The sequence below is a fragment of the Mus caroli genome, unplaced genomic scaffold (genome assembly GCF_978045245.1).
Source record: "Mus caroli unplaced genomic scaffold, Mus_caroli_1 scaffold_16, whole genome shotgun sequence".
Taxonomy (NCBI): domain Eukaryota; kingdom Metazoa; phylum Chordata; class Mammalia; order Rodentia; family Muridae; genus Mus; species Mus caroli.
This window is the reverse complement of record NW_028227271.1, coordinates 93,193,610-93,217,916: the sequence shown is the minus strand read 5'-3', so window position 1 is coordinate 93,217,916 and position 24,307 is coordinate 93,193,610. Positions and strand designations below refer to the sequence as shown.

Genomic DNA, 24,307 nt, shown 5'->3' with positions numbered 1-24,307 from the left:
AAATTATACAGTAACACAGGAAAAGGAGAGAAAACACAAGAGACCAAAAGATGGGATGGGAATTACAAGAAAACAGGGTGAGGGTGGGTACCCCAAAAAACAGGATACCCTAACAGCATCCTTGAGACCCCTTAAGTCATTGTCTCCCAAGTAGAAATGGTGGGTGGTTAACATTGGGAAATGTTTTATTTCATTCTGTTCAAGTAAGCCCTTGAAGACACGTTTTAAAGCAAGACTTCATAAAGATAATAAAACTATCAAGGTGGCTTAACATATGTGAGTGATTGAAGATGACGCATAGTTTATCACACGCATAGAAAGGGGAGAGCAGAGATCTCTCAGACTCTCAGCTGTACATCACCAGTGGCCAGTGCAATGGTCTCCCATTCTGTGGCTCTCCTAAGCCACCTTGCTTTTCTACCCTGTGTAACTGCAGGGATTAGGCCCCGTCATGTTTTGGGGCCTTTAGTTTTGTTCTCTAATATTACAGTTGCTTGCAATTTCCCAGTTGGTGCCGTGCTTAGCAGGTGAGCTCCATGAAATGCTGAATGCCTGCTTCACCTGGGAGTAGCTAAGTGGCATGGGATCTTGCAGGCTTTTCTGATTTTCTTTAATTGTGTGGCTTGCCTGGCTTGCACAGAATAGCTACAGACAAGGAGTCACAGTTGGGTTGGAAAACTGATTTGGCTTAATTTTGGGAATGGTTCCTTCAAAGGAAAGAAACACTTATTTTCTCTACCACTGCTAAACATTCTTCAGGCAAAGTCGATTCTTTTACTTGGACAAATTTTCACACCTTTTCCTCCCAAAGATTCCTCTAATATAACAATCAGTTTGTGAAATTGCATTATCAGGTGCCTGTCATTCTGATGGGGAAAATGGTATTGGCTTTCAGACTTACTGCTGGGATCTGTAAGGGTGTTTGTTAGCCACCACCAGTGATAAAGTCAAGGACATTCGTGCCTATCTAATCAATGGTTGGAGTCAGCAATAAGTCTGTGAAGTTTCTGAGCTGGAAAAGAAGAATTGTAGCATTGAAGCTTCAATTGTCTAGAAAATTAAATTATACAGAGTATAGAAACAGGTCCAAATGGGCTGGATGAATGAAATCTCTATATCCCAATGTCGGAGTGTGTCTCAAAACCTGCGTTAAGCAGAGTGTCTTCAGAGGGAGTTGATACCCCATAAATAAAGCCAGGAAAATAACATTCTCTGGAAATTGAAGTTGAAAGTTGATGGAATACATTGGATTTATCAACAATATTCAACCCTCACCCTTTTCTTCTTCTTGAAAAGTTAGTGTTATTTCTGTGTACTGGTATTTATGAAGATATTCTACTGGTAAAGCTATTGATTCACAAAATTTCCATCATCTCACATTACTAAAACATTTTTATGTGCAGTCTGAGAATGATAATTTCTGTGCTAATGTGAACTTTACTATGTAATGATATCATTGACACTTGAGTGGGTGTAAAGAGATCTCATCAGTCCTTCCCAGACTGAGGTGAGAGTCCTTGGAGTCTTTTCAGACAATATGGTTAGGCTCAGCCTGGAGCCTCCTTGATCTCATAAGTTTTGACATTTTAGAAATGCTGCACTCTTGTTTGCAAAGCTGTCTTTGGTTGCTTTATCTAACAAATTCTAGTGTGAATTTTAAATTTAAACCATCTTAAACAAACTAACTGCATAACAGACTCTATTTGAAAAATTGCAATATTAAGTTGAGACTGCCATGAGCTGTCACCATTCTTGAACTTGTTTTTCACAAGGAACTTTTCCTTCTTTCAAGGCATGGTCCCTTCCATGGTAAGCAGTTCAAAAGCATGGGTGACAGGTACTTAAAAAATCAAGGCACTTAACTGGCCCTGTACCAATAATAGCCAATACAATTTATTAAGAATTTAAAGGAATTTACAATCTTCTGAAATACCATTGTGTGTGTGTGTGTGTCTGTGTGTGTGTGTGTCTGTGTGTGTGTGTGTCTGTGTGTGTGTGTGTCTATGTGTGTGTCTGTGTGCAGGCACACAGATGGCACTGTGGATATATAGTGGTTAGAAGACAACTGGCAGGAATCGGGTTTGCCCTTACTCTTTGTGGCCTCTGGAAACCAAACTCAAGTTGTCAGGCTTGGCTGAGAGCCTCCAACCCAGAGAGCCATCTCACAGGTCTGATTTTCCATCTTAGAAGCAGAAGTTTCAGGTAACTGTTTCAGATGACAACGAATTTAGTGTTATGACATCACACAGGTTTATTGGAAGCCTTAATAAGTGAAATTTCTCTGTGGGCAGTGTCCAGTTTGAAAAAAAAAATGACAAGCTATATTTTTTTTTCTTTTCACAGAAAATCACAGTCATTTTGATATCGTCTAACCTCATAGTTTCTGAATTTGCAGTTACACAATAGTAATTACTCTTAAAAGCATGACCTGATTCTAAGCCTCCACCAAAGCTTTCACAACAGCCCATATTAAAGAGAGCTGCCACTCTTCCAAAATTGGGTTTCAGACTAACAAGGATGCCACTGATGAGTACTAGTGTTTGATTTTTACTCTAAATGATTAATTTCATTATCGTAAGGGAGATGATAGCACTCGGAAGCCCCAGCAGGAAATAGTTGTCTGACTGGCGCTCACTCCGTGGCTGTGTTGAAAGGTATGGGAGGGCTTAGAGAAATCAAGGAAGGTAAATAGTGTGCATGACCACTGGAATGTGAGGGAAACAAGGCTTCTATCCCTAGGCCAGGAGAATTAGAAGCAGCAGTTAGACAAAAAGATAGCTGTCCAATTTCCAGGCCTCGATGGAAACCACAGTCATCCATAAGTGTTCAAGAGTTCAGAGCAAGGTACGGGGAGGAACAGACTAGATCTGTGAGGAAGAAAGAACAACCCAGGAGAGGAGGAGATGACGAATCAGCAGAGCCAACGCTCTGGAAACTAAGGAGACGAAGCTGTATTGGTCCTGACAGGTGAAGGGAAGAGAGCCAGCAGTCATTCTGTACATACAGCTATTTCTTCAGTGTGAAGAACCACTCTCCAGGTTAACGTAGTACCAACACTTCATCATGCTCACAGATCCTGGGAGACAGGCATTTGTAAAGGGCATAAAAGGATGGAAAAATATCTACTCCAATACATTGGGCCTCTCAACTAAGAAGACTCAAAGACCATAGGCAAAGTTACTCAAAGACTCAGAGACTTGATCAAAGTCACTCAAATGTCTTGGGGATGGTACCATCTGAAGGCTCCTCTTGGATTCAAACTCTCACCTTCAGTCTTTAACCCAGGGCCTCTGAGGACGTGGGTTTCTTGTACAGTAGCATTCATATGGGTTCAAAATTCAACCTGCGTGGTCCTTTCTCCAGGTATCCGCCGGCAGGCTGCTCATTGTGTCAAGAAGGGCCATGGTATAGTGAAAACGACCTTCTGTAACCCAGAAACACAGCCCAGCTCGAGACAGAAGACGTGCCATGAAAAGGACTGTCCACCCAGGTAACCCTTGATAATACGAAGCTTGACCTTGTCTGGGTGTCACCTGGCAAGACACCTAATTTAAGAGTGCTCCAAAGCACTATGGCTAGTCAATGCAGGAAAGCTCTGAGAGGTTTCTGTGACTGTGCTGTCAGCCGATATTTTCTTTCCAGAGAGCAATTCTTCTTACAAAGTGGATACACTATATGTTTTTATTTGCTAAGACTCAGTCTCAAACTGTTGAAGATAAAAATGTTTACAACATTCACCAAGAAACTGTTTAACTACCAGATGGTTTCGTTCTCTGGGGCCATGTCTCCTGCCGAATCTAGAACTTTCACTCACTCACTCGTACTCTGAACTGTGTGTGTCCGTTCCTGACTTAGGCTTCTCACAGGAGGACAATTAGAATGCAGGCCAGTGTCAGGACTGGGCTCGCTATCAGGAGCTTCAGCCAGGACTTGGTCACTCAGCTACTGCACACAGAATTCTTCCTATCCCTGAAGCTTTATAGTGAACCTGGCATCTCATCATCTCTAGGGTCTGAAAGCAGCATGCTAGAACACAGTAAAGGATTTTGTTTTCTCCTCCAATGCTTAAGATGTGCTTATAGATGGAACTTCCTTTTAAAAAGATTAATTATTTGTTTACATCCCAAATGTTACTCCCCTCCCAGTCACCCCCACAATGTTCCTTCCCTATCCCCATCCCCTTCAACTATGAGAGAGCAACACAGCCCTCCACCAGGTGAACCCCTACTCTGTTGCATCAAGTCTTTGCAGGATTAGGCACATCCTCTCCCACTGAGGCCAGGCATGGCAGCCCTCTGCTACATATGTGTCGGAGGCCTCTGACCAGCCTTTGTGTACTCCTTGGTTGGTGGCTCAGTCAATGGGCGCTCCCAGGGATACAGGTTCGTTGACTCTGTTGATCTTTCTGTGTGGTTGCCATCTTCTTAAGGGCCTTTCATCCTTCCCCTAACTCTTCCACAGGGGTCAAGGCCTCCATCCAATGTTTGTAGGTATCTGCATCTGTCTCTGTCTCAGTCAGTTGCTGAGTAAAGCCTCTTAGAGGTCTGCTATGCTTCTTGATGCACAGAAAAGTTAGAAATGGTCCAACTGATCAACTTCCTCTCATATAGTCAGTCATGCAGCTATGGTGGTTAGATTGGAAGGGCTGATACACTTACACCGGAGCCAGGTACTGGACAGCCAATGCCAGACAGCCACTGCGCATGAGCAGATGATCTGTCTGTTTATAGTGCTGCCTCTGCCACCTGGATGGACACATCTGGGAGAACAGTGTGAGGGAAACGTAATTTCCTCCAATTCTCTATAAACAATTGGAAGATTATACTTGAGTGGGAAAAGAAAAGTGTAAGCAATTTGACAAATCCTTTAAGATCCTGTCGTTGAATGGCATATTTTCTTCAATTTAAGTTACGTTTTTTATGGGTATCTATTTTCTAAGGTACTGCTGGGTTGTTCTTTTTGGAGACTATTTCTATGCATAGCAAATGCCAGGAGTCCAGCTTGCAGTTGCTAAAGGTCAACAAAATTAATAGGTCAAGTCTGAGTTTATATCCAAGATTAAGTGCACGGACAAATATACATGCACATGCATGCTTGTACACAAACATATGCATACACACAATATATTTAAAATCAGTGATACATTCATTTAGGCAGTTACTTGACTCCAGCTAGTTGATCATATTGTAATTTATATTAAAATTCTCTTTGTTGCTATGCTATATACATATAGTCCTTTTCTTTCTATCTCTCTCTTTCTTTCTTTCTTTCTTTCTTTCTTTTATTGTGTTTTTTTTTTCTCAAGACAGGGTTTCTCTGTGTAGCCCTGGCTGTCCTGGAACTCATTCTGTAGATCAGGCTGGCCTTGAACTCAGAAATCTGCCTGTCTCTGCTTCCCAAGTGCTGGGATTAAAGGTGTGCACCACCACTGCCCAGCTATAGTCCTTTTCTTATATTGATATTTGTTTACTTTATTATATAGACTAAAATATTTACCAAAGGTAACAAAGTCACATATGGACCAGGCCTGGTGGCACATACCTATAATCCCTAGAGTCAGAAGACAGGGGCAAGGGAATGATTTCAAAGGTGGTTTGGGTTTTCGGAAAGAAAGAAAGAAAGAAAGAAAGAAAGAAAGAAAGAAAGAAAGAAAGAAAGAAAGAAGGAAAAGGAAGGGAGGGAGGAAATAAAGAAAAAGGGAAGGAGGAAGGAAGGAAGGAAGGAAGGAAGGAAGGAAGGAAGGAAGGAGGAAGGAGACAAATCAACAAAATGAACATTGATGAGCAAACAGACAAGTCTGACTATAAGAATTAAGTTTCTTGTGTGCAAATTCATAAAGGGCTTAAAGGAATTTACTTATTAAAGAAATGAAATTAAGTTGCTTTAAAAATATAATAAACAAGGCCGGGTGTGGTGGCACACACCTTTAATCCCAGCACTCGGGAGGCAGAGGCAGGTGGATTTCTGAGTTCGAGGCCAGCCTGGTCTAAAAGTGAGTTCCAGGACAGCCAGGGCTACACAGAGAAACCCTGTCTCAAAAAAACAAAATAATAATAATAATAATAATAATAATAATAATAATAATAATAAACAGTTACTAGGTTAGTAGTATGTGTTTTGACAAACTCAGCACAACAGTTAGTCCCTTGACTTGAAGCTTAGAGCATCTTTCTTGCTCACCTGATTTCTGTGACCTCCAAAAAGATCACATCCGAGGCTGCAATTTCACCCTCCAAAACCAATCTCTCTCTCTGTCTCTCTGTCTCTCTGTCTCTGTCTCTCTGTCTCTGTCTCTCTCTCTGTCTCTGTCTCTCTCTGTCTCTCTCTCTGTCTCTCTCTCTCTATCTCTCTCCCCCTGTCTCTCATCTACCTTTTTACTTTCTCAAGACAGTTTTTCTTTAGTAATATCTTGGTTTTAGGTCCAAGCTCAACATTTGTTGATACACATACACACACACACACACACACACGCTGAGAATTGTCCAGGAGAGATTATTTTTAAACATTTGATAGAACTGTCAAATTATCTATAGCTTAAATCAAATATGAGTCAGCTGATGGCTTTGAGGACCAGAGCTGCCAAGAAGTGAGTTCTTTGGAGTGCAGAAGGCGGTCAGTTGTGTTCCCTCTGCCTAGTTGGCTTCACTCCAACTCTGCTTTTCCGCAAAGGAAAACACTGCAAGGTCGCCGCGCCATAAGCCGGCACACGCAGCACATTCAATAAACATCCCAGCCAATCACTCAACTCCAGCAGCTGCCTGCGTGCATGTATGCTTCCCTGCATGAAAGAGCAGCATGTGGCTTCAATCGAGGTTTCCTTGCATCAGCACCTGCAAGCTGAGGCTGGGTTGCTATCTGTTGTGCAGAATTTCTTTCATGGCATTGTAGGTAATTTCCCAACATTTCTGGTCTCAGTGGTCTGAGTAATAAGAGTGAGAGGGTGGTTTGACCTGGCTCATAGCAGTCAGAGCTCCCCCTCCCCTCGAGTCCTCCTCAGGATGGGAATCCAGCTAAACATGAGAAAAGTATTATTCCAGGATAACTTAGAACTCTTAAAGACTCCCTCCCCCTCCCCTTCTGCCTGCCTCTCTCTCTCTCTCTCTCTCTCTCTCTCTCTCTCTCTCACACACACACACACACACACACACACACACACATACACACACACACTTAGAGTGCACTTCTATATAACTTATGACTCATATTAAAACAATGAAGTCCATTACTTGGGTTAAATTTAGATGGACAAAGTTATAGCCATTTATTTGGCACCAAGAACATCAGTAGTTTCCAATCCTGACTTGAGATCTTGAGATAATTCTCTGGGTAGTTCTTACAAGGCATTGATATCTTGGCCCTTCCTACAAGAAATTCTAAGTTTAGTCAGAGATGGACCTTCTTTTAAAGCTCCACTAACGTTGATATAATAATAATCATCTGTGATAAGTCCTAAGGATTTTTACATCATAATGGGTAAGAGGTCCACTAATGTTTAGTGATTAAAGAACACTATACACAAGGATGCTCAGTTGACCTGTTGTGTGTTAAGTGTTATAAAAGAAAACAGTTGTTTAAAAAAACATTGTTCATATTTGTTAGAGTGAACGCTCCTTTATTCAACAATATCATGGGTATAGGGGCCACTATAATAGAAATTTACTGTGAAGAAGATACTGGCCTCCATACCAACTAGAGCATGGGCAACTGGGAGTCTGTATTTGGGTATCAGGTCACAGACCAATGGATGGGTAAATATTAAGAGAAAAAAAGGGAACTAAAGAAAATATGGGCAAAGCTGACCTTGTAATGTTCTTTCTCAAGATACATCAGGGTGATCATAGGGGGAAAATGGAGTCCAAGGGACTCAAGCAGAAATCAAAGAAAATCATTTACTTGGGTGGACGTTCTTAACCTGACGTTGCAGAAGTCTGTTAAAAATGGATGTCACAAGGCAGTGTACAGCATTTGGTCAAGCCGAGTCTGGTCCTTCTCTGTGTCATTGAGAAGGAAATGCTGTATTTCATTTCACACTTTCACATCACAGTACATTGTTAAGGAAGCCAAGTCAGGAGCCTAGAGGCAGGAACTGAAGCAGAGCCCATGGAGGAGTGCTACTGACTGGGTCCTTACTGTGCCTTGCTCATGCTGCTTTAGTATACAGCTCAGGACCACTCATCCAGAGGCTGGAGAACATGCTATTCCGGGCTCTCCCACATCAATCATCAATCAAGAAAATGTCCCCACACACTTGCTTACAGGACAATGTGATGACGGTCCCCTTTCCTCAGGTGACTCTCCTTTGTGTCAAGCTAACAAGAAGTAACTGGTGTGGGAGAATTGAGGGCCAGTGGTAGAAGCTTGAGCCTGGTAGACCTTGGCAGGAAAAATGAGAAAAGATAAGTCTCATTTTAAACTGACAGGAAGTGTTAGTCTGGCTTGTGCTGCTGGAACAGAATACCATAGACCGGGTAATTTACAAAGACCAGAATTTATTTCTCGTGATTTTAGAAATGGGAACTGTAGGCTCAAAGCACCAGCACTCCTGAGGCCCCTCTTGTTTCATCTTCACACAATGCCTGAAAGACTGAGAGCTGAAGTGAGTCCCCAGGCAGCAGAAGAGGAGAGCAAAGCCTCTATAGTAGCATTAATCCATTCATAAGGCCTCAGAATTCATGGACTGAATACATCCATTAGGCTCCACCTCCCAACACCATGGCATTGAAGAGTTTCTTTTTTTATTTTAATTTATTTTTATTAGATATTTTCTTTATATACATTTCAAATACTATCCCGAAAGTTCCCTTTACCCTCCTCCCCCGCCCCCCCTCCACGCCACCCTCCGTTCCCCTACCTACCCACTCCCACTTCTTGGCCCTGGCATTCCCCTGTACTGGGGCATATAAAGTTTTCAATACCAAGGGGCCTCTCTTCCCAATGATGGTCAACTAGGCTTTCTCTGCTACATATGCAGCTAGAGATACAAGCTCTGGGAGTACTGGTTAGTTTTAACCCATGAACTTTAAGCAACACTTTCTTTTATAAATAATTAATTTGCCGGGCAGTTGTGGCGCATGCCTTTAATCCCAGCACTTGGGAGGCAGAGGCAGGTGAATCTCTGAGTTTGAGGCCAGCCTGGTCTACAGAGTAGGTTGCAGGACAGCCAGGGCTACACAGAGAAACCCTGTCTCAAAAACAAACAAACAAATAAATTATTTATTTTATTTTATGCTCATTGGTGGGTTTGCCTACATTCATATCTGTGTAATGGTGTCAGGTCCTTTGGGACTGGAGTTGTAGACAGTTGTGAGCTACCAGGAGGGTGCTGGGAATTGAACCTGGGTTCTCTGGAAGATCAGCCAGTCTCTTACCCACTGAGCCATCTTTCCAGCCCCCTAGTCGACACCTTTTAATCCCAGGACTAACACATGATCGCTCCATGAGGAGTATGGAAGAAAACTCCAGAAAATGGAAAACAAGATGGGCTATTATCACTTCGTTAGAACACAACTGAAAGCCCTGTAGCAAGTAATTAGATAAATTAGGCCTTCAGTCAGCTCAGATTAGGGCCTTTCCAGAATGACATTTTATACATTCAGCAGTCTGCCTGTCCTCCTTTGGAAATGTCAGAGGTGGGGCAAAGTAATTAGACTAATACAGTGGGCATTAATTTGCTTCCACATCACACTGTCAAGTATTAGCTCTTTGCACATACAAGGCAACCAGAATTAAACACCGCAGAATAAATTGGTGCTCTTAATGACTTGCTTATGGAAGAAAATGGGAGAATTGAGAAAGCTCTCTTCTGCAAATTTAACTTGAAATTAAACGTACGAGAACCAAAAAAGAGTTCCGCCCACACAGCGGATGAAAAGAATATAACAAAGCTTTGTCCTCAGCAAAATTGAATACGGTCTCAAGGCCAGGAGGCCATCTCCAGGTCAGGATGGGACGGCTTCCTATCCTGTGCTATATCCCCGGGAAAAATTGAGATGTCCAACTTTACTACTGCAAGGGAGCGCATATGGAAGTACTGGGTATCCCCAAAGCAAAGATGGACCCAATCTACACTGGCACAAGAGACTAGTTCTGCTTTCTGAGCAGGAGCAGTTTGCATATTGATGGAAATGGAAGAATGGGGGCGGGGTCCCAGTAGAAATCCCTGCCATTTCTCAAAAGAGCTTTGGTGCAGCTATTGGGCCCACCCTGGAATGTTCAATTAATCACTCAGAAACAGAGAGCTTACCAACCAACTTGTCCTCAGGCAAGACACACACACACACACAAATATTAATTTATCCAACTGTTTAACTTCGTGGGAGCTTCTGAGATGGAAGAAATTACCTTCTTTAAGTTGGGTTTTCCCCCCTCTTTTATCAAACGAGTAACTGAGATTCTGAACAAGCAGGTTGCTGAAGTTACAGAGGCAAAATAAAAGCAATGAGCTAGGTTTGACAGTGCCTAAGTAAATAAAAATGGGGGCGTTTATATCTGTCTCGTAGTGGTATAGAAAAACATTAGGTTAAGAGACAGGAGACAAAAGAGTACTATGACTTCACCCCTCCAGTCAAAGTACAAATGAGTCACAGGGGATTGAGATCTGTTTGTGTGTGGGGGGTGTCTGTGTTCCTCACTTTACATGAACTGATATCTCATTTAATCCATGGTAATACTGATGAAATCACTATTACTACCCTCACCCAACAGATGAAAATGGGAAGCTTAAACTTGCTTGAAGTTTCACAGAGAGGACCTTGGACCTCAATTTTCTTGACTTATAAGGGAAGCTTTTTCCCCCCATTAAAAGACATCATTCTTTTAAAGTAAAATTTAAATTTAAATTGTATGTGTATAAATGTTTTGCCTGCCAGTATGTATGTACAGTACTTACATGCCTTGTGTCTTTGGGGGTCAGAATAGGGTTTGGGGTCCCCTGGAACTAGAATTACAGATAATAGTAAACTGCCATGTGGGAGCTGGGAATCGAACCCAGGTCCTGTGAAAGAGCAACAAGTGCTCTAAACTACTGAGCCATCTTGTTTGTTCGTTTTTGTTTTAGCAACCATATACACCAGGGTCTTTGCTGGGCTTTGGGGTTTATAATTGAACAAGTCAAACTGGCTCTGTCTGCAGAAAATACCTACAGAGTCTGCACCATCTCCAAGGGCCTCCCAGCTCTGTAACGTACACTGCCTACTTTCTCCAGCAGTGATGGAATGAGTGAGTGCACACGTGCTGGTACTGATCTCCTTACACTTCTGTGTCTGCCTGCAGGTGGTGGGCAGGGGAGTGGGAAGCGTGTTCAACAACATGTGGGCCCTATGGAGAAAAAAAGAGAACCGTGCTGTGCATCCAGACCATGGGCTCTGATGAACAGGCTCTCCCTGCTACAGACTGCCAGCACCTGCTGAAGCCCAAAGCACTGGTTTCCTGCAACAGAGATATTCTGTGTCCATCAGACTGGACAGTAGGCAACTGGAGTGAGGTAAGTTCTCGGGTTGAAGGGACAGTGATAGCTCTGCTTCATCCACCTCTTACTCATGCTTTCAAACTGATTTAGCCTAAAGTTGTATACTGTAGAGCATCTATCACATCTGGCTTGCTTCCTGCAATTCCTGTTTCTGGCCTTGCAGGATCTTACCTTCCCTTGCAGAGCAAGCAGCTATTAACTATGGATCCAGTAGATCTCACTGATCTGGGCTCATGACAGCTAATCAATTCATTGTTGGCCCATTGTTGAGCTGTTCTAGTAAACCAAAGCCACACACACAGGGACCAAAGCCACACACACATATCACAGCCCCCAAAGCCAGTCTGTAAAGCACTTGGAAAGTTCATTGCTGTAGCTAGCTAAGCCCAAAGGAGTGTTGTTCTGTTGGAAATAAAGAATACAATTGATTCTGAAACCATTCAAATCATTCATCCACTCAGAATGTGTTTGGGATATCTGTTAACAGGTCATACATTCAAATTAGCATTGCATTTCCCCCCAAATTAACTAGATCTAAATCTCTGGGTACAGGTAGGGATCCGACACTTTGAAGGTTATGAAGAGAAAAACAAACAAAAGCTGGTTTTAATTTTCTGTGTCACTGTGGAGTCTGGGTCTGTCAGGTCTTGCTGTGCCTGTTACCAAGAATGACTGATAAAAGCCCAGCTCTTCTTTCCTCAAGACACAGTATCTTCAAAGGCCTTGTTTCTACTTCTCTGTGTCCATTTCAGTTATGACCTAAGGAACAACCAGACAATAAATGACCTTTAGGAATGAACACATCAGAATTTTAAGGACAATATTGGTTTTTGTCATAACTTTATTATGTTCTTTTTTAAAAATTGAATGAATCTTTATTGTGTGTGTGTACAAATGTGCTGTGATGCACTTGTGGAGGTCAGAGGGTTACTGTGGGTGTGTGTGTACAAATGTGCTGTGATGCACTTGTGGAGGTCAGAGGGTTACTGTGAGCATCAATAGTAAATTCTATGCTTCTACCAGGTAGGTTCCAGTGATCAAACCCAGGTTTGGTGGCAAGTACCTTTACCCACTGAGACATCCCACTGGCTTTCTTGAGAAGCTACAAGCTTCCCATAACAATGGCTAGAAATTTTCAGAAGCTTTTCTGAGGTCGCACCTTCAGGAAAGTGGGAAATATTTGGTTCAGGGGAAGATTCTGGAAAATGGCCAGAATGAACAATGATGAGTGAGTAAGTAATGTACCCAGTGGAGAGAGAGCATTTGTGTCTAATGACTGTTTTATTACGTATACAGATTTCTTGTGTAGTTCATAAATATGCTCTGAAAACATTATCTAAAGAAGTCTAAATTTTGCATCAATAAAATTATCTTCTCTGAAGATACTTATTTGAAAGCAGAGTACTCCTTTGAACCAAGCAGCTTTGATTACCTTCCCAAGACAGTTTCTTTAACATATAATCATAGTTGAGATCATCTAACTTGTAGTATTGAGCAGGATATTTTGGTAGGCATATGGGCGAAAGTTAAGAAATGGAAATTATGGTCTCTAGACTGTGAAAACATCCTATCAAGTGGGAGAGGAAAACAAAAAAGTTGGGGCAGTGGAGAGAAGATGGGCAGTGGAGAAAGATCAGGAAGGATGCATGCAGCAAATAATGTATCAAGACGTTAATACACGTGCATTATGCATTTATGCACTGATACATCTGCATACATCAATGCCAAGTCAGAATATCCTCCCTGCTATTCCCGAGAAGGAGCAATCATAGCATGTATTTGGCCTGACCTGTTCACCACCAACCTAGACTACTATAAATTACAATGTTGCCAAAATAAGGCTGAATGAGGTATTGTGGTGGATCCATTAAATTCGTTTTTTAAAAAAAAGTGTTGGCTACATCCAAAACACTTAATAATTCTTGTCATGTCAAATCTACTAACTGCCAGAATCCCAGGGTTTTCTCAAAAGACTATAATCACAGATTTGGCCGAGGAGACCTTCTTCTTGAGCCCACGTGTACAACGCATTAAAACCTGCTTTAGCTGGAAAGCAAGAGACCTTAAGAGTTGGCATAAGGTGATAAGTACTAGTGTCTGAAGTCCCCAAACAGGCCATTGTGTAGTTGACAGACATCATATGTGGAATCCAGTTTCTAGCTTCCTCTTGCAAAGCTGAGCAGCAAAGTCAGGCTGGTACCTTCATTAAGAAATGTATTTAGTCAAAGTCCCTGTAGCTAAACCAGAATTAGTGAATAAATTGATGCTTACTTATCCAAATTCATTGGATAAATCTTCTTTCCTCCTTCTGTTGTCTTGATAATAGCCCTCAGTGAGCTTTGCTGAAATATGACAAGAATGAAGGCCTCTGACATTCTAACTATGCAAAGATACATTTGGGCAGTTTTGTGTGTGTATTTTTTTCATTGTTTTTAAAATTTTTTACATATATATTTTATCAGCTTTCTTTTTATTGAAAATAGATCTTTTTCCACAAAATATACTCAATCACAATTTCCCCCTCAATCCTCCCATATCCTAAAGAACAGAACAAAACAAACAAAAGTATATATTTTAATATCATTCTTTCCCTTCTCCCAACTTCCAGATATACCTACCCACCCATAAATTGTTCATGCTCTCTCTCTCTCTCTCTCTCTCTCTCTCTCTCTCTCTCTCTCTCTCTCCCTCCCTCTCTCTCTCCCTCTCTCTGTTTCTCTCTGTGTGTCTGTGTGTGTGTGTCTGTGTGTGTGTGTCTCTCTCTGTGTGTGTCTGTATGTGTGTGTGTCTGTGTGTGTGTGTGTGTGAACCAAGCCTTCTCCTGTTTAGCTCATATCTCCAGAACTTTATATTTTATTTTAAAATTAATTCTTGCTAGGTCATCTAAGCGAGAGTCTAACTTTTGATCTTCTTGAACTGAACCATCCTCCTGAATGTCTGGGAATGCATCCCCACGCCCATCTTCTGTGAGGCTTTTAGTCACATAAGATCCAAGACATAGAGGAGGTTCAGCAGAAAGTTGTGCCATATTTTTTCATGCATGAATTGACAGGAGACCCCTGAAAGCACCATGTAATTAGAAAATGTGTCTGGCCTAATGTATCTTGGACAAGAAAGGAAACAGAAAATATCCCAAAGAACCATCTAGACTCATGTATCCTGAATAAACTCACAGAGAAATTTAGGCATTGTCTCACTTCACAGGGCTTCAGTTTCACCAACTATAGCCCAATATCAGTTTTACCAACCCCGGAAATCTCTAATTGTGTAGTCTCTAGCTACTATTAACTCTAAGTTTTTCTTCATCTTAACCTTTTCCTCATCTCTATTTTTGTAAGGTTGAATAAAATAAGCCATATAAGCACTTATCAGATTGCCTGAAACACAGTGTGTGCCAGTAAATGATGACTTTGTTATCTGTCAAGAAGGCCAAGACTAGCTTTCTGTGTTACTCTAGTTTTCTCTGTGTCCATCAGAGGTATCTGGAGCCCCAAGGGAAATGACTAACATACCTAGTTCTTTAGCTCAGAGTAACCCTAATTCATAAAGCACTATCGACATGCTTCATAGCACCTGTCAGTTTTTCAAAACCCTACAGAAATAATTGAGACTTAAAAACAAATAAATATGTTCCTTTCCAAAACTCAAAGAAATATTGAAAGTCAATCATATTTAATTTAATATTAGTAGGAAAATATCCCCATTTCTCAGGGGAAGAGACTGTAGCATAGAGATGCTTAGAGATCTGTTCCAGTCATATAGCAACCCAGTGTTAGAGGCTTTGAATGCAGACAGCTAAGATTCTACTTTGAACACTGCCATAAATCTCAAGTGTCTGTGAAATACAGCAATATGGCAGTTCCTAGAATTCATCAGAAACATATTCTGTTTGGAAACAGTTTGAGAGTCATCTTTTCTTACTTTGCTGGAATTCACAATATACATAATGATTGCTGAGATCTGAGTCTCTCAAAACAGAATGACTTACTCTCACCAAATAATTGCAAAAATCAAAAGAAAAAAATGTTTCAATTGGTTTCAGCAGCAACATACCATCTCTCACTTGAGACTACAAGTGCACTGGAGTGCATCTGAGGAGACACAAAGTAAGCCATCCAAAAGCAGATGTGCTTAGTGTCTAGGAATGTCTACAATCTGCCCTTCCTTTGCCCGACCAAATGCACAAACAAGTGAACAAAGCAATCAATCAGCCAAGTTCCTAGAAGTCTATTAAATAAAATCTGTTTGCACAGGTGTTCTAGTGTTGTGGCAGCCACGTACCTAACAGGGATGTGATGGTTTGGGTGAGAATGACCCTCGTAGGTTTGAATGCTTGGTCCTCAGTTGTTAGAACTGTTTAGGAAGGATTAGGAGGGGTGGCCTTGATGGAGGAGGTATGTCACTGGACATAGGCTTTAAGTTCTCAAAAGCCCACACCACCACCCCTTCCTCCCTTGTGCCAATGGATCAACACCATACCAGTCTCCTGGTCTCCCTGCTGCCATGTTCACTATCATGATGGTTATAGACTCAAACCCTCTTGAACTGTGAGTCTCAGTAAACATTTTCTTTTATAAGTTGACTTGGTCATAGTGTCTTATCACAGCACTATAAAAGTAACTGAGAAAATGGGTTAAAGGAGGAAAGATTTTATTATCTCATGTCTTCGGTTTTTGGTACCATTTCTCTTGGCTCCATTGGTTTTATGCCAACAGCAAGGAGCAACATCATGGAGGAAGTGCATGTTAGAAGAAAGGTGTTCATTTTATGTCACTTACGAAACAGTGATAGGAAGAGGCAAAAGAAAAATCCACCATTCAAATCCTGAGCCTGGGATCTGCTTCCTACAACCAGGACCTTCAGCTCAATGCCACTTCCCAGTGATGCCATCCTACCATAAGCCATCAGGGTATTTACCCATCAGTTGGGATAAACTATCTTCAGTCTAACCACTTTGCAGTTGATGGATTCACCAGGCTGGGTTCAGGCCTTTAAGATAGGATAGCGCTGGAGAACCACTTCAAATCCAAGCAGTAACAAATCCAGAGTATATAAACAGAACAGATATTAGTCGACAGAAATGAGCTTTCAATTGCTCTTCAAAGAGAAGGCATGGGTACAAACACCAGTACCAAGAGAATGCCTGTGAATCCCTGCAGGAGCTCCTATAAACTGAAGGAAAAGCATACAGGGACAGGGGACATTTGTGGGCCTTACCTCTAGTATTATCAGTTAGGGTCTCCTGAAAGTTGATGCTCTGACTTGTGTTACTTCTTTGGGAATGAAGCTTCCGCAAGTGCCAAGATCCCAGCTCTTTCCAAATATGGCAGCCTATGCTCTTCCGGTTCCTGGGGAATATTCCTGGGCACTCCAATTTGCAAGAACTACTCAGAAAGCTGGCTTTCAGCTATGCTGGCACAATTGTGTCTGTTTGTTTCTACTCATCTAAGATACAGAATTACTGTCTTAGAGTTTCCATAATGAAGTCTCAAAAACTAGCTGCCTCCCAAAATGGGAAATCTCTTGTCCTAGAGCTGAGAAGGCAGAGATCGATTTTTGAAGAGGCTAACTTCCTAAGCTCTGTAAGGGAGCATGAACTCGTGCCTCCTTTTCCGTCTATCTGGTATTTTCCTAGAAAATTTTGGGGTCCCTTGACTTGTAAGTACACCATCACAACCTCATGGTATTCTTCCTACAAGATGTTTGTCTGTCTAAAAATTTCCCCTTTTATAAGAATACTGATCATACAGGATGATAACCTACTCAAAAGACCTCATTTTAAGTTGATTTTCATCTAAAAGAACTATCTCTAAGTTGGATCACAGTCTGAGGTAGAAGTCATTTGGACTCTGATGTTTCGACTTTTGGAGAGGAGAAGGAACACATTTTTACTGATAACAGGCAAATAAGTGTGTTTTAGTTTATGTCAAACACAATTTTTGGTATGAACCCCACCCATTCACTTATAAATTCTTGAAACATATAGAAATGTCTTATGCATAAAATATTGGCTGTTTCTTACAAAGCCCCTTTAGTCTCAAACCTCTGATAAGTTCCTGCTGTGTTTTGAATGACCTCACTCAGTGATATATCTCTGTGCCAACAGTGAGTTCCTCCTGCCTCTATGAACCTCATGTAGATGGAGTTGGCCAACTTAGCAGCAGGCCTCTTTCTCAGCAGGTTTTAATCCAGGAGTTGTACATGTGTGGGGCAAGATAACTCCCAGAGAGCACACAAATAGAATGAATAGCAAGCTGCTTGCCTGGTACAGAGTTCAAAATTATAAGGTCAGGGCATATGATAATCATAGCTGAAACTGATTGTGAGAATTCCAAAAGTACCAGTTGAGATGGGCTTTAAGTATGTGTCACGGAGCTGCATTTATCTCATCTAAAGGACTTGACAGCTCCTGAGGAGATAAACACAGTTGAAGGAGCGCCAGGCTGAATACAAAAAGAACTGCTTGTTCTGTTGACAAGAGAAGGCAACTTCCTGTTTGGGCTCAGCCGAGTTGATAGCATGGTCCTGTTGGGTACAACATGCCCTGTGCTCAGGATGGCTAAGAAATGACCACTGCAGGTCACTTGGCAGAGTGGGTGTCTCCTGGGAAAGGAAAGTACATATAGCTATGCCAGAGAACGTTTGTGTCCATCCCAAACCTTGGTTTCCATGACCGATGTTTTGAGCTGCCCTTGGGGATGATCATCTGACTTTTCAAGCATAGCCAAACATCCAGAATCTAATTAATATGAAATCTCTAGCTTTGAAAACATTTGCCGCTGTTCTGGTTTTTATATATCTGTTGCGATCATAAAAAGATAAAGAGCTATTAAGATATGTCCTATGGGGTGCAGGGGAATGGGATGTCGGGCCCATGCTGAGATAGCTCTTCCTCCTGAGGGACCAGTCAGCCACACGATGGTATAGTATAGAATAGAGTTTATTTAGGGCATGGAGAGGGGAGTTAAGAGAGTAGTAGAGGCAGAGAAAGAGAGAAGGAGAGAGTAGAGAAGTAGAGGCCGGCCATGACCACATGGAGAGAAGGAGGGGAGGGGGAGAAATGCGGAGAAGGGGAGCAAGAGTCGAATCAAGGGGCAACAGAGAAACAAGAGAGTAAGAGACTAAGAGAGAGAGAGGAGGGGGCAAGCAGCCCCTCTTATAATGGGCCAGGCCTACATGGTTGTTGCCTGGTAACTGTGGGAGGAGCAGACCTGGCTGTTGCCAGGTAACTGTGGGGTGAAGTTAAGACAGAATACCAACAATATCTATCTCGATGTTTTAAGATGTAGTAGATCAAAGAAAGAATCCACCTTTTCAGACCAGTACTATTTGAGAAAATCTTCTGTTTTTAGTACCAAAACCTAATGCATTTCAACTCAAGAAACCATTTGATGGCTATTACGTGTTTTCGCTTTTCTTGTGTACATTTACCCAATTCACAATAAGATTGTTGAGTTCTTGAAATCTGTAAGTTATAAGGTCACATGTGCCAAGCTAGGGAGATGGCTCAGTGATTCATAATGCTCCCATTCCTCTAGAGGACACAAGTTTGGTTCCTAGCACCCAAGCTGGGCAGCTTATGACTGCCTGTTATAGAGCTCCACAGGATGTGACTTCCTCGCTAAGCCTCTGTAGGCAGCATTCACACATAGACATACACACAAAAATGCAGATACATAGACAGACACATATAGTGATGAACAAATGAATAAAACAAATCTCCAAATTCAGAAAGACCATATCTTGTCTCCTTCAATTATCCCAGGGTACCCGGGCCTAAAATCCTACAGCAATAAACCACTAGAGTACATTAGTCTTTAGAGAGTTTTCTATATGTGTGCCTGGGTCTGGTTTCCTTACAACTCCCCTGATAAAATAGTTTTATGTAACATCATCCAAAAGGATAATAAGAATTGTGGAACCATACCCTTGCTAGTTGTCATTGTTATAGTCAATATTATCCAAAGCATCATTGTTATTATAGGAATAACAATGGCTTCTAATGACCAGTTGCCTGATTTGTGTTATGCAGACACTCATACTATAAATATTGACTGATATGTGCATGTGTGTGTGTGTGTCCCTTTGTTTTGTATGTGTGTTGTTCACTGGGCTCACATAGTCCTCACAGTAGCCTTGAAAAGTAGTTATTAATTTCTCTCAATTTCCAGAAAAGTGAGCTCAGATTTAATAAGAGGTGTGTGTGTGTGTGTGTGTGTGTGTGTGTGTGTGTGTGTGTAACTTAAGCCATTTCTCACATGCTTTGCAGTTATTTTTTTCCATAATTCAATACGGTAGAAACAGAGAGCACATACTTGAGAGCTTTTTATTTGATAAAAGAATTTAAATGTGCCACGTACTTCCACATCCCCACAGGCATTACAAACCCTACAAGTCAAAACAATTCAGAAGCTGGGGAAGACGTAGCAGAATCCCCTTATGTTGTTATATATTATGATGCTTCTTGGAGAGAAAACTTTTCAAGAGAGCACCATTAGCCTTGTTTCTGAATCCTCTCTAAAAACAAAGCCAGCCTGGGAGAAAATGTGTTCAGGCAAGCACTGAGGATTACTTTGTTGCATTTATAAACTTTACAGTGTGAAGAGTTGAAAACCCAGGGTGTTCAGACTAGAACGTATTGAGAGATAACGAAATTGAATGGGCTCTGAAGTGTCTTCATACTCAAAAGTGCTAGAAATTTGAGACAAAGCAGAAAAATGAACACTTCCAGCTTGCTTGTTTTGGGATCCCGGTGGATGGCAGAAGGAGCCACAGAAGCACCAGGAGACAATATTTTCTATATGGTGGCCTCATCCTTGTTGGGAAGATAGTGTGTGCTTCTAGGGAGAGAGCATAGTTCCCACTGAGGATTAGACCTGTAACTATTGGGCAGCCCTAGGACCAGGCAGTGCTTTACTGACAGCACCATGAACCCGAGTCTATACTTGGCTGCTGCCTTGGTCTATAATCTCCTGCGTTCGTCGGTGCTTCTTGTTTTCAAAGGAGCTGATTTCACAGAGCAATTATGTGTGCCTGAATGATTGTGCTTGATTGAAACAAAATAAAGGAGGAGATTTGTACACCAATAGGACTGGAGGAAGCAAGGAAGCTAAGCTAAAAAAAATATATATTGCATAAGCTTGTAGGTACCAGTTTCCCCATTCCTAATTTCCCCCCACAAAATAAAACAATTCCTTAGCAAATATATGTAGTGATCAAAAATTGTAAGAACTATCCTGTCATGTAATTGTAAATAAGAAACACCCCTCCCCCAACCAAGGGTTACTCTTCTAAAGTCAAAAGCACTGGCAACTCACTAAGCAAAGTTCACGTGTCTCTGGTAGGCTGGCTCGGTGGAGAAGAAAGTGTGGGAGATAAACCTGACTTTTTTTTTTTTTTATATTTTTATTACATATTTTCCTCAATTACATTTCCAATACTATCCCAAAAGTCCCCCATAGCGCCCCCCACTTCCCTACCCACCCATTCCCATTCTTTTGTCCCTGGCATTCCCCTATATTGGGGCATATAAAGTTTGCAAGTCCAATGGGCCTCTCTTTCCATTGATGGCCGACTAGGCCATCTTTCGATACATATGCAGCTAGAGACAAGAGCTCCAGGGTTCTGGTTAGTACATCATGTTGTTCCAACAATAGGGTTGCAGATCCCTTTAGCTCCTTGGGTACTTTCTCTAGATTCTCCATTGGGAGCCCTGTGATACATCCAATAGCTGACTGTGAACATCCACTCCTGTGTTTGCTAGGCCCCGGCATCTTCTCACAAGAGACAGCTATATTTGGGTCCTTTCAGCAAAATCTTGCTAGTGTATGCAATGGTGTCAGTGTTTAGAAGCTGATTATGGGACGGATCCCTGGATACAGCAGTCTCTAGATGGTCCATCCTTTCATCACAGCTACGAACTTTGTCTCTGTAACTCCTTCCCTGGGTGTTTTGTTCCCAATTCTAAGAAGGTGCACAGTGTCCACACTTTGGTCTTCATTCTTCTTGAGTTTCATGCGTTTATCAAATTGTATCTTATATCTTGGGTATCCTATTGAAGCTGACTTGCAGCCTTTCAAGTGAGTCCTGGGGCCTTCAGCGCTTCTCTTGTGAAGGGTGGAATAATCACTCCTGCCTTGTAAATCTTGAAGAGATGGTGCAAATATCACACAGAATAATGGCTAGGAGGCCCTGTGAAATCCATCAGATATGACACACGCATACCCTTAAGAAACCTTCTTTGATGTCAATGATACAAGACAGAGAATATAAATCAATATAAAATGGATGGCAAAGGAACCTGAGCATTCCTTGTTCCAGTGCCAGCCACTTGTTGGTTGAACTAACAGGTCATTGGGAAAAGTAAAAATGGAGCAGTTTGGTAGAAGTATAGACTTTTCAAAATAACTAATTTTCCTGTGTTATATACCAGCTATGTATGATTAGTGGGCATAGAAGTGGACGAAACAGGTTTTACATTGAGCTGAGAGGACAGAATGCCTGTTGGGATCATCCCACCCCCACCCCAGCAAGGGAGTTAGGAGACATAGCACTTTCGCAGTGTGCATATTACTGTCCTACTGGTGGAAAAACCCAATTCTTTGAGAAAATATATTTTCCACCTTTGATTAGCTTTTCATCTTTAAAAATCAGGAAAAAAAAACCCTTAGATATTAAGTATATTTGAGTATGGTGAGTCTCTAGCTTTTAGCAGACTCCTACCTGCCGTAGATAAATCACTGACACCTGGGGTAGGGTGGGGTGGACATGGTTTCTAATAATTATTTTCTAAATATAAAAGCTTTCCCATAGCTAGTTTAGTACAATTCTGAGGATCTGGGAGCGTTTTTGAATTCATTCAGTAGCTTCGTACATAGCCCAAAGAAAGAGATAATAGTCTTCACTGAAGAGTCGTAACGGGAGTAATTTAATACATTGCACTTCTTGTAGATAGTGGTATCCAGTTATCAAGACGCTGAAAGCCTTCAGTTTGACTGTATCTTGGGTTTTTTCAGATTGGTTCTGGGCCCTGGCTGCTGTCCAGGAGACAATGGAAAACTGAAAGCATAGAAACCAAATGGCACTAGAACATTATCTTCACAATTCAATTTCCACTGCACCTGACCATGAGCAAAAAGACATCTTTCCTCACTAAACTAATAGCTGTCTCTCTTTTTCCCAGTGCTCTGTTTCCTGTGGTGGTGGAGTGCGGATTCGCAGTGTCACATGTGCCAAGAACCTTAATGAGCCTTGTGACAAGACCCGGAAACCCAACAGTCGAGCTCTGTGTGGCCTCCAGCAGTGCCCATTTAGCCGTAGAGTTCTGAAACCCAATAAAGATATAGCTCCCAGTGGGAAAAATCAAACAACATCAGAACATGACCCCTTCAAGCCCATCCCAGCACCAACATCCAGGCCCACGCCACTGTCCACAACCACAGTGCCTGAGTCTATGAGCACAAGTACTCCCACAATCAACAGCCTTGGCTCCACCATAGCATCCCAAGAAGACCCAAATGGGATAGGATGGCAGAATAATTCAACCCAAGCTGAAGAGGGCTCCCACTTCCCTCCTTCTTCTGGAAGCCCTTCCCAGGTCCCCGTGACTTCCTGGTCTTTGAGTATCCAACCTGATGATGAGCATGTTTCCAGCTCAGCTCTAGGTCCTACTTCAGAACGTGACTTTTGGGCAACCACAAGTGATTCTGGCTTATCATCTAGCGATGCTACGACTTGGCAGGTAACTCCATTTTATAGCACCATGACCACAGATCCAGAAGTGGAGATACATAGTGGTTCAGGGGAAGACAGTGACCAGCCTTTGAACAAGGACGAAAGCAACTCTGTGATATGGAACAAGATCGGAGTACCTGAACATGATGCTCCCATGGAGACGGATGCAGAACTACCACTTGGACCTCCACCAACATCTTATACGGGGGAAGAGCCCTCATGGCCTCCCTTCAATACAATAATGGAAGGCTCATTTCCTTCCTGGTCCTTCAAAAATGAGACACCCAGGGATGATGGGATGATCACTGAAAAATCAAGGAAGATTCCACTCCCTCTTGCAGGAGACCACCATCCAGCAACCTCAGAGAAGTTAGGAAACCATGACAAATTGGCATTGCCAAATACTACAAATCCAACCCAAGGCTTTGGGCCTGTCCTGACTGAAGAAGATGCCTCCAGTCTGATTGCCGAGGGGTTTTTGCTAAATGCTTCTGATTACAAGCATCTTATGAAGGACCACAGCCCTGCATACTGGATTGTTGGAAACTGGAGTAAAGTAAGAGATTCTATTTCCTGTCTTAGACCTGATTTTTTTATGAAAAATGTCTAATAGTGGTATATTACAAATTCCAAATGAACTTGCATCAAAATGTCTAACTGGGCATGGAGGTACACATTTGTAATCTTAGCTCTTGGGAGGCTGGGGCAGGTAGATTGTGAATTGAATGCCAGCCTGAGTTCAGAGCAGATTTGGAAGCCAGACTGATTACATAATAAGATTTTGTTGAAATAAAAGAAAAAGAAAGGGAATGTAAAAATAGGAGAAGGAGTGATGGAGGGAAAAAGGAGAGAGATGGAGAGAAGAGAAGGAGGGAGGGAAGGAAAAATAGGTGATAGGTGATAGATAATAATGATAGATAATGATAATGATGATAGATAATAAATAAATAACAGATTGTAGATAGATGCTAGGTTGAAAGAAGACTATAGAAGATAAATAGATGATAGATAGATACATAGATACATAGATACATACATACATAGATACATACATACATACATACATACATACGTTATGACAATTACAACCATCTCTATGCCAGCTCC

At 41.8% G+C, this 24,307-nt stretch overlaps 1 protein-coding gene across 1 annotated transcript in view; it reads left to right on the top strand.

Moving 5' to 3' along the window:
• Positions 1–24,307, top strand: part of Adamts12 (ADAM metallopeptidase with thrombospondin type 1 motif 12) — a 315,274-nt gene that overhangs the window by 248,190 nt on the left and 42,777 nt on the right. Inside the window, exons 17-19 of the mRNA XM_085831415.1 lie at positions 3,364–3,490; positions 11,272–11,482; positions 22,650–23,756. Of these exons, the coding sequence (XP_085687541.1) occupies positions 3,364–3,490; positions 11,272–11,482; positions 22,650–23,756 (1,445 nt within the window). The remainder of the gene's footprint in view (positions 1–3,363; positions 3,491–11,271; positions 11,483–22,649; positions 23,757–24,307) is intronic.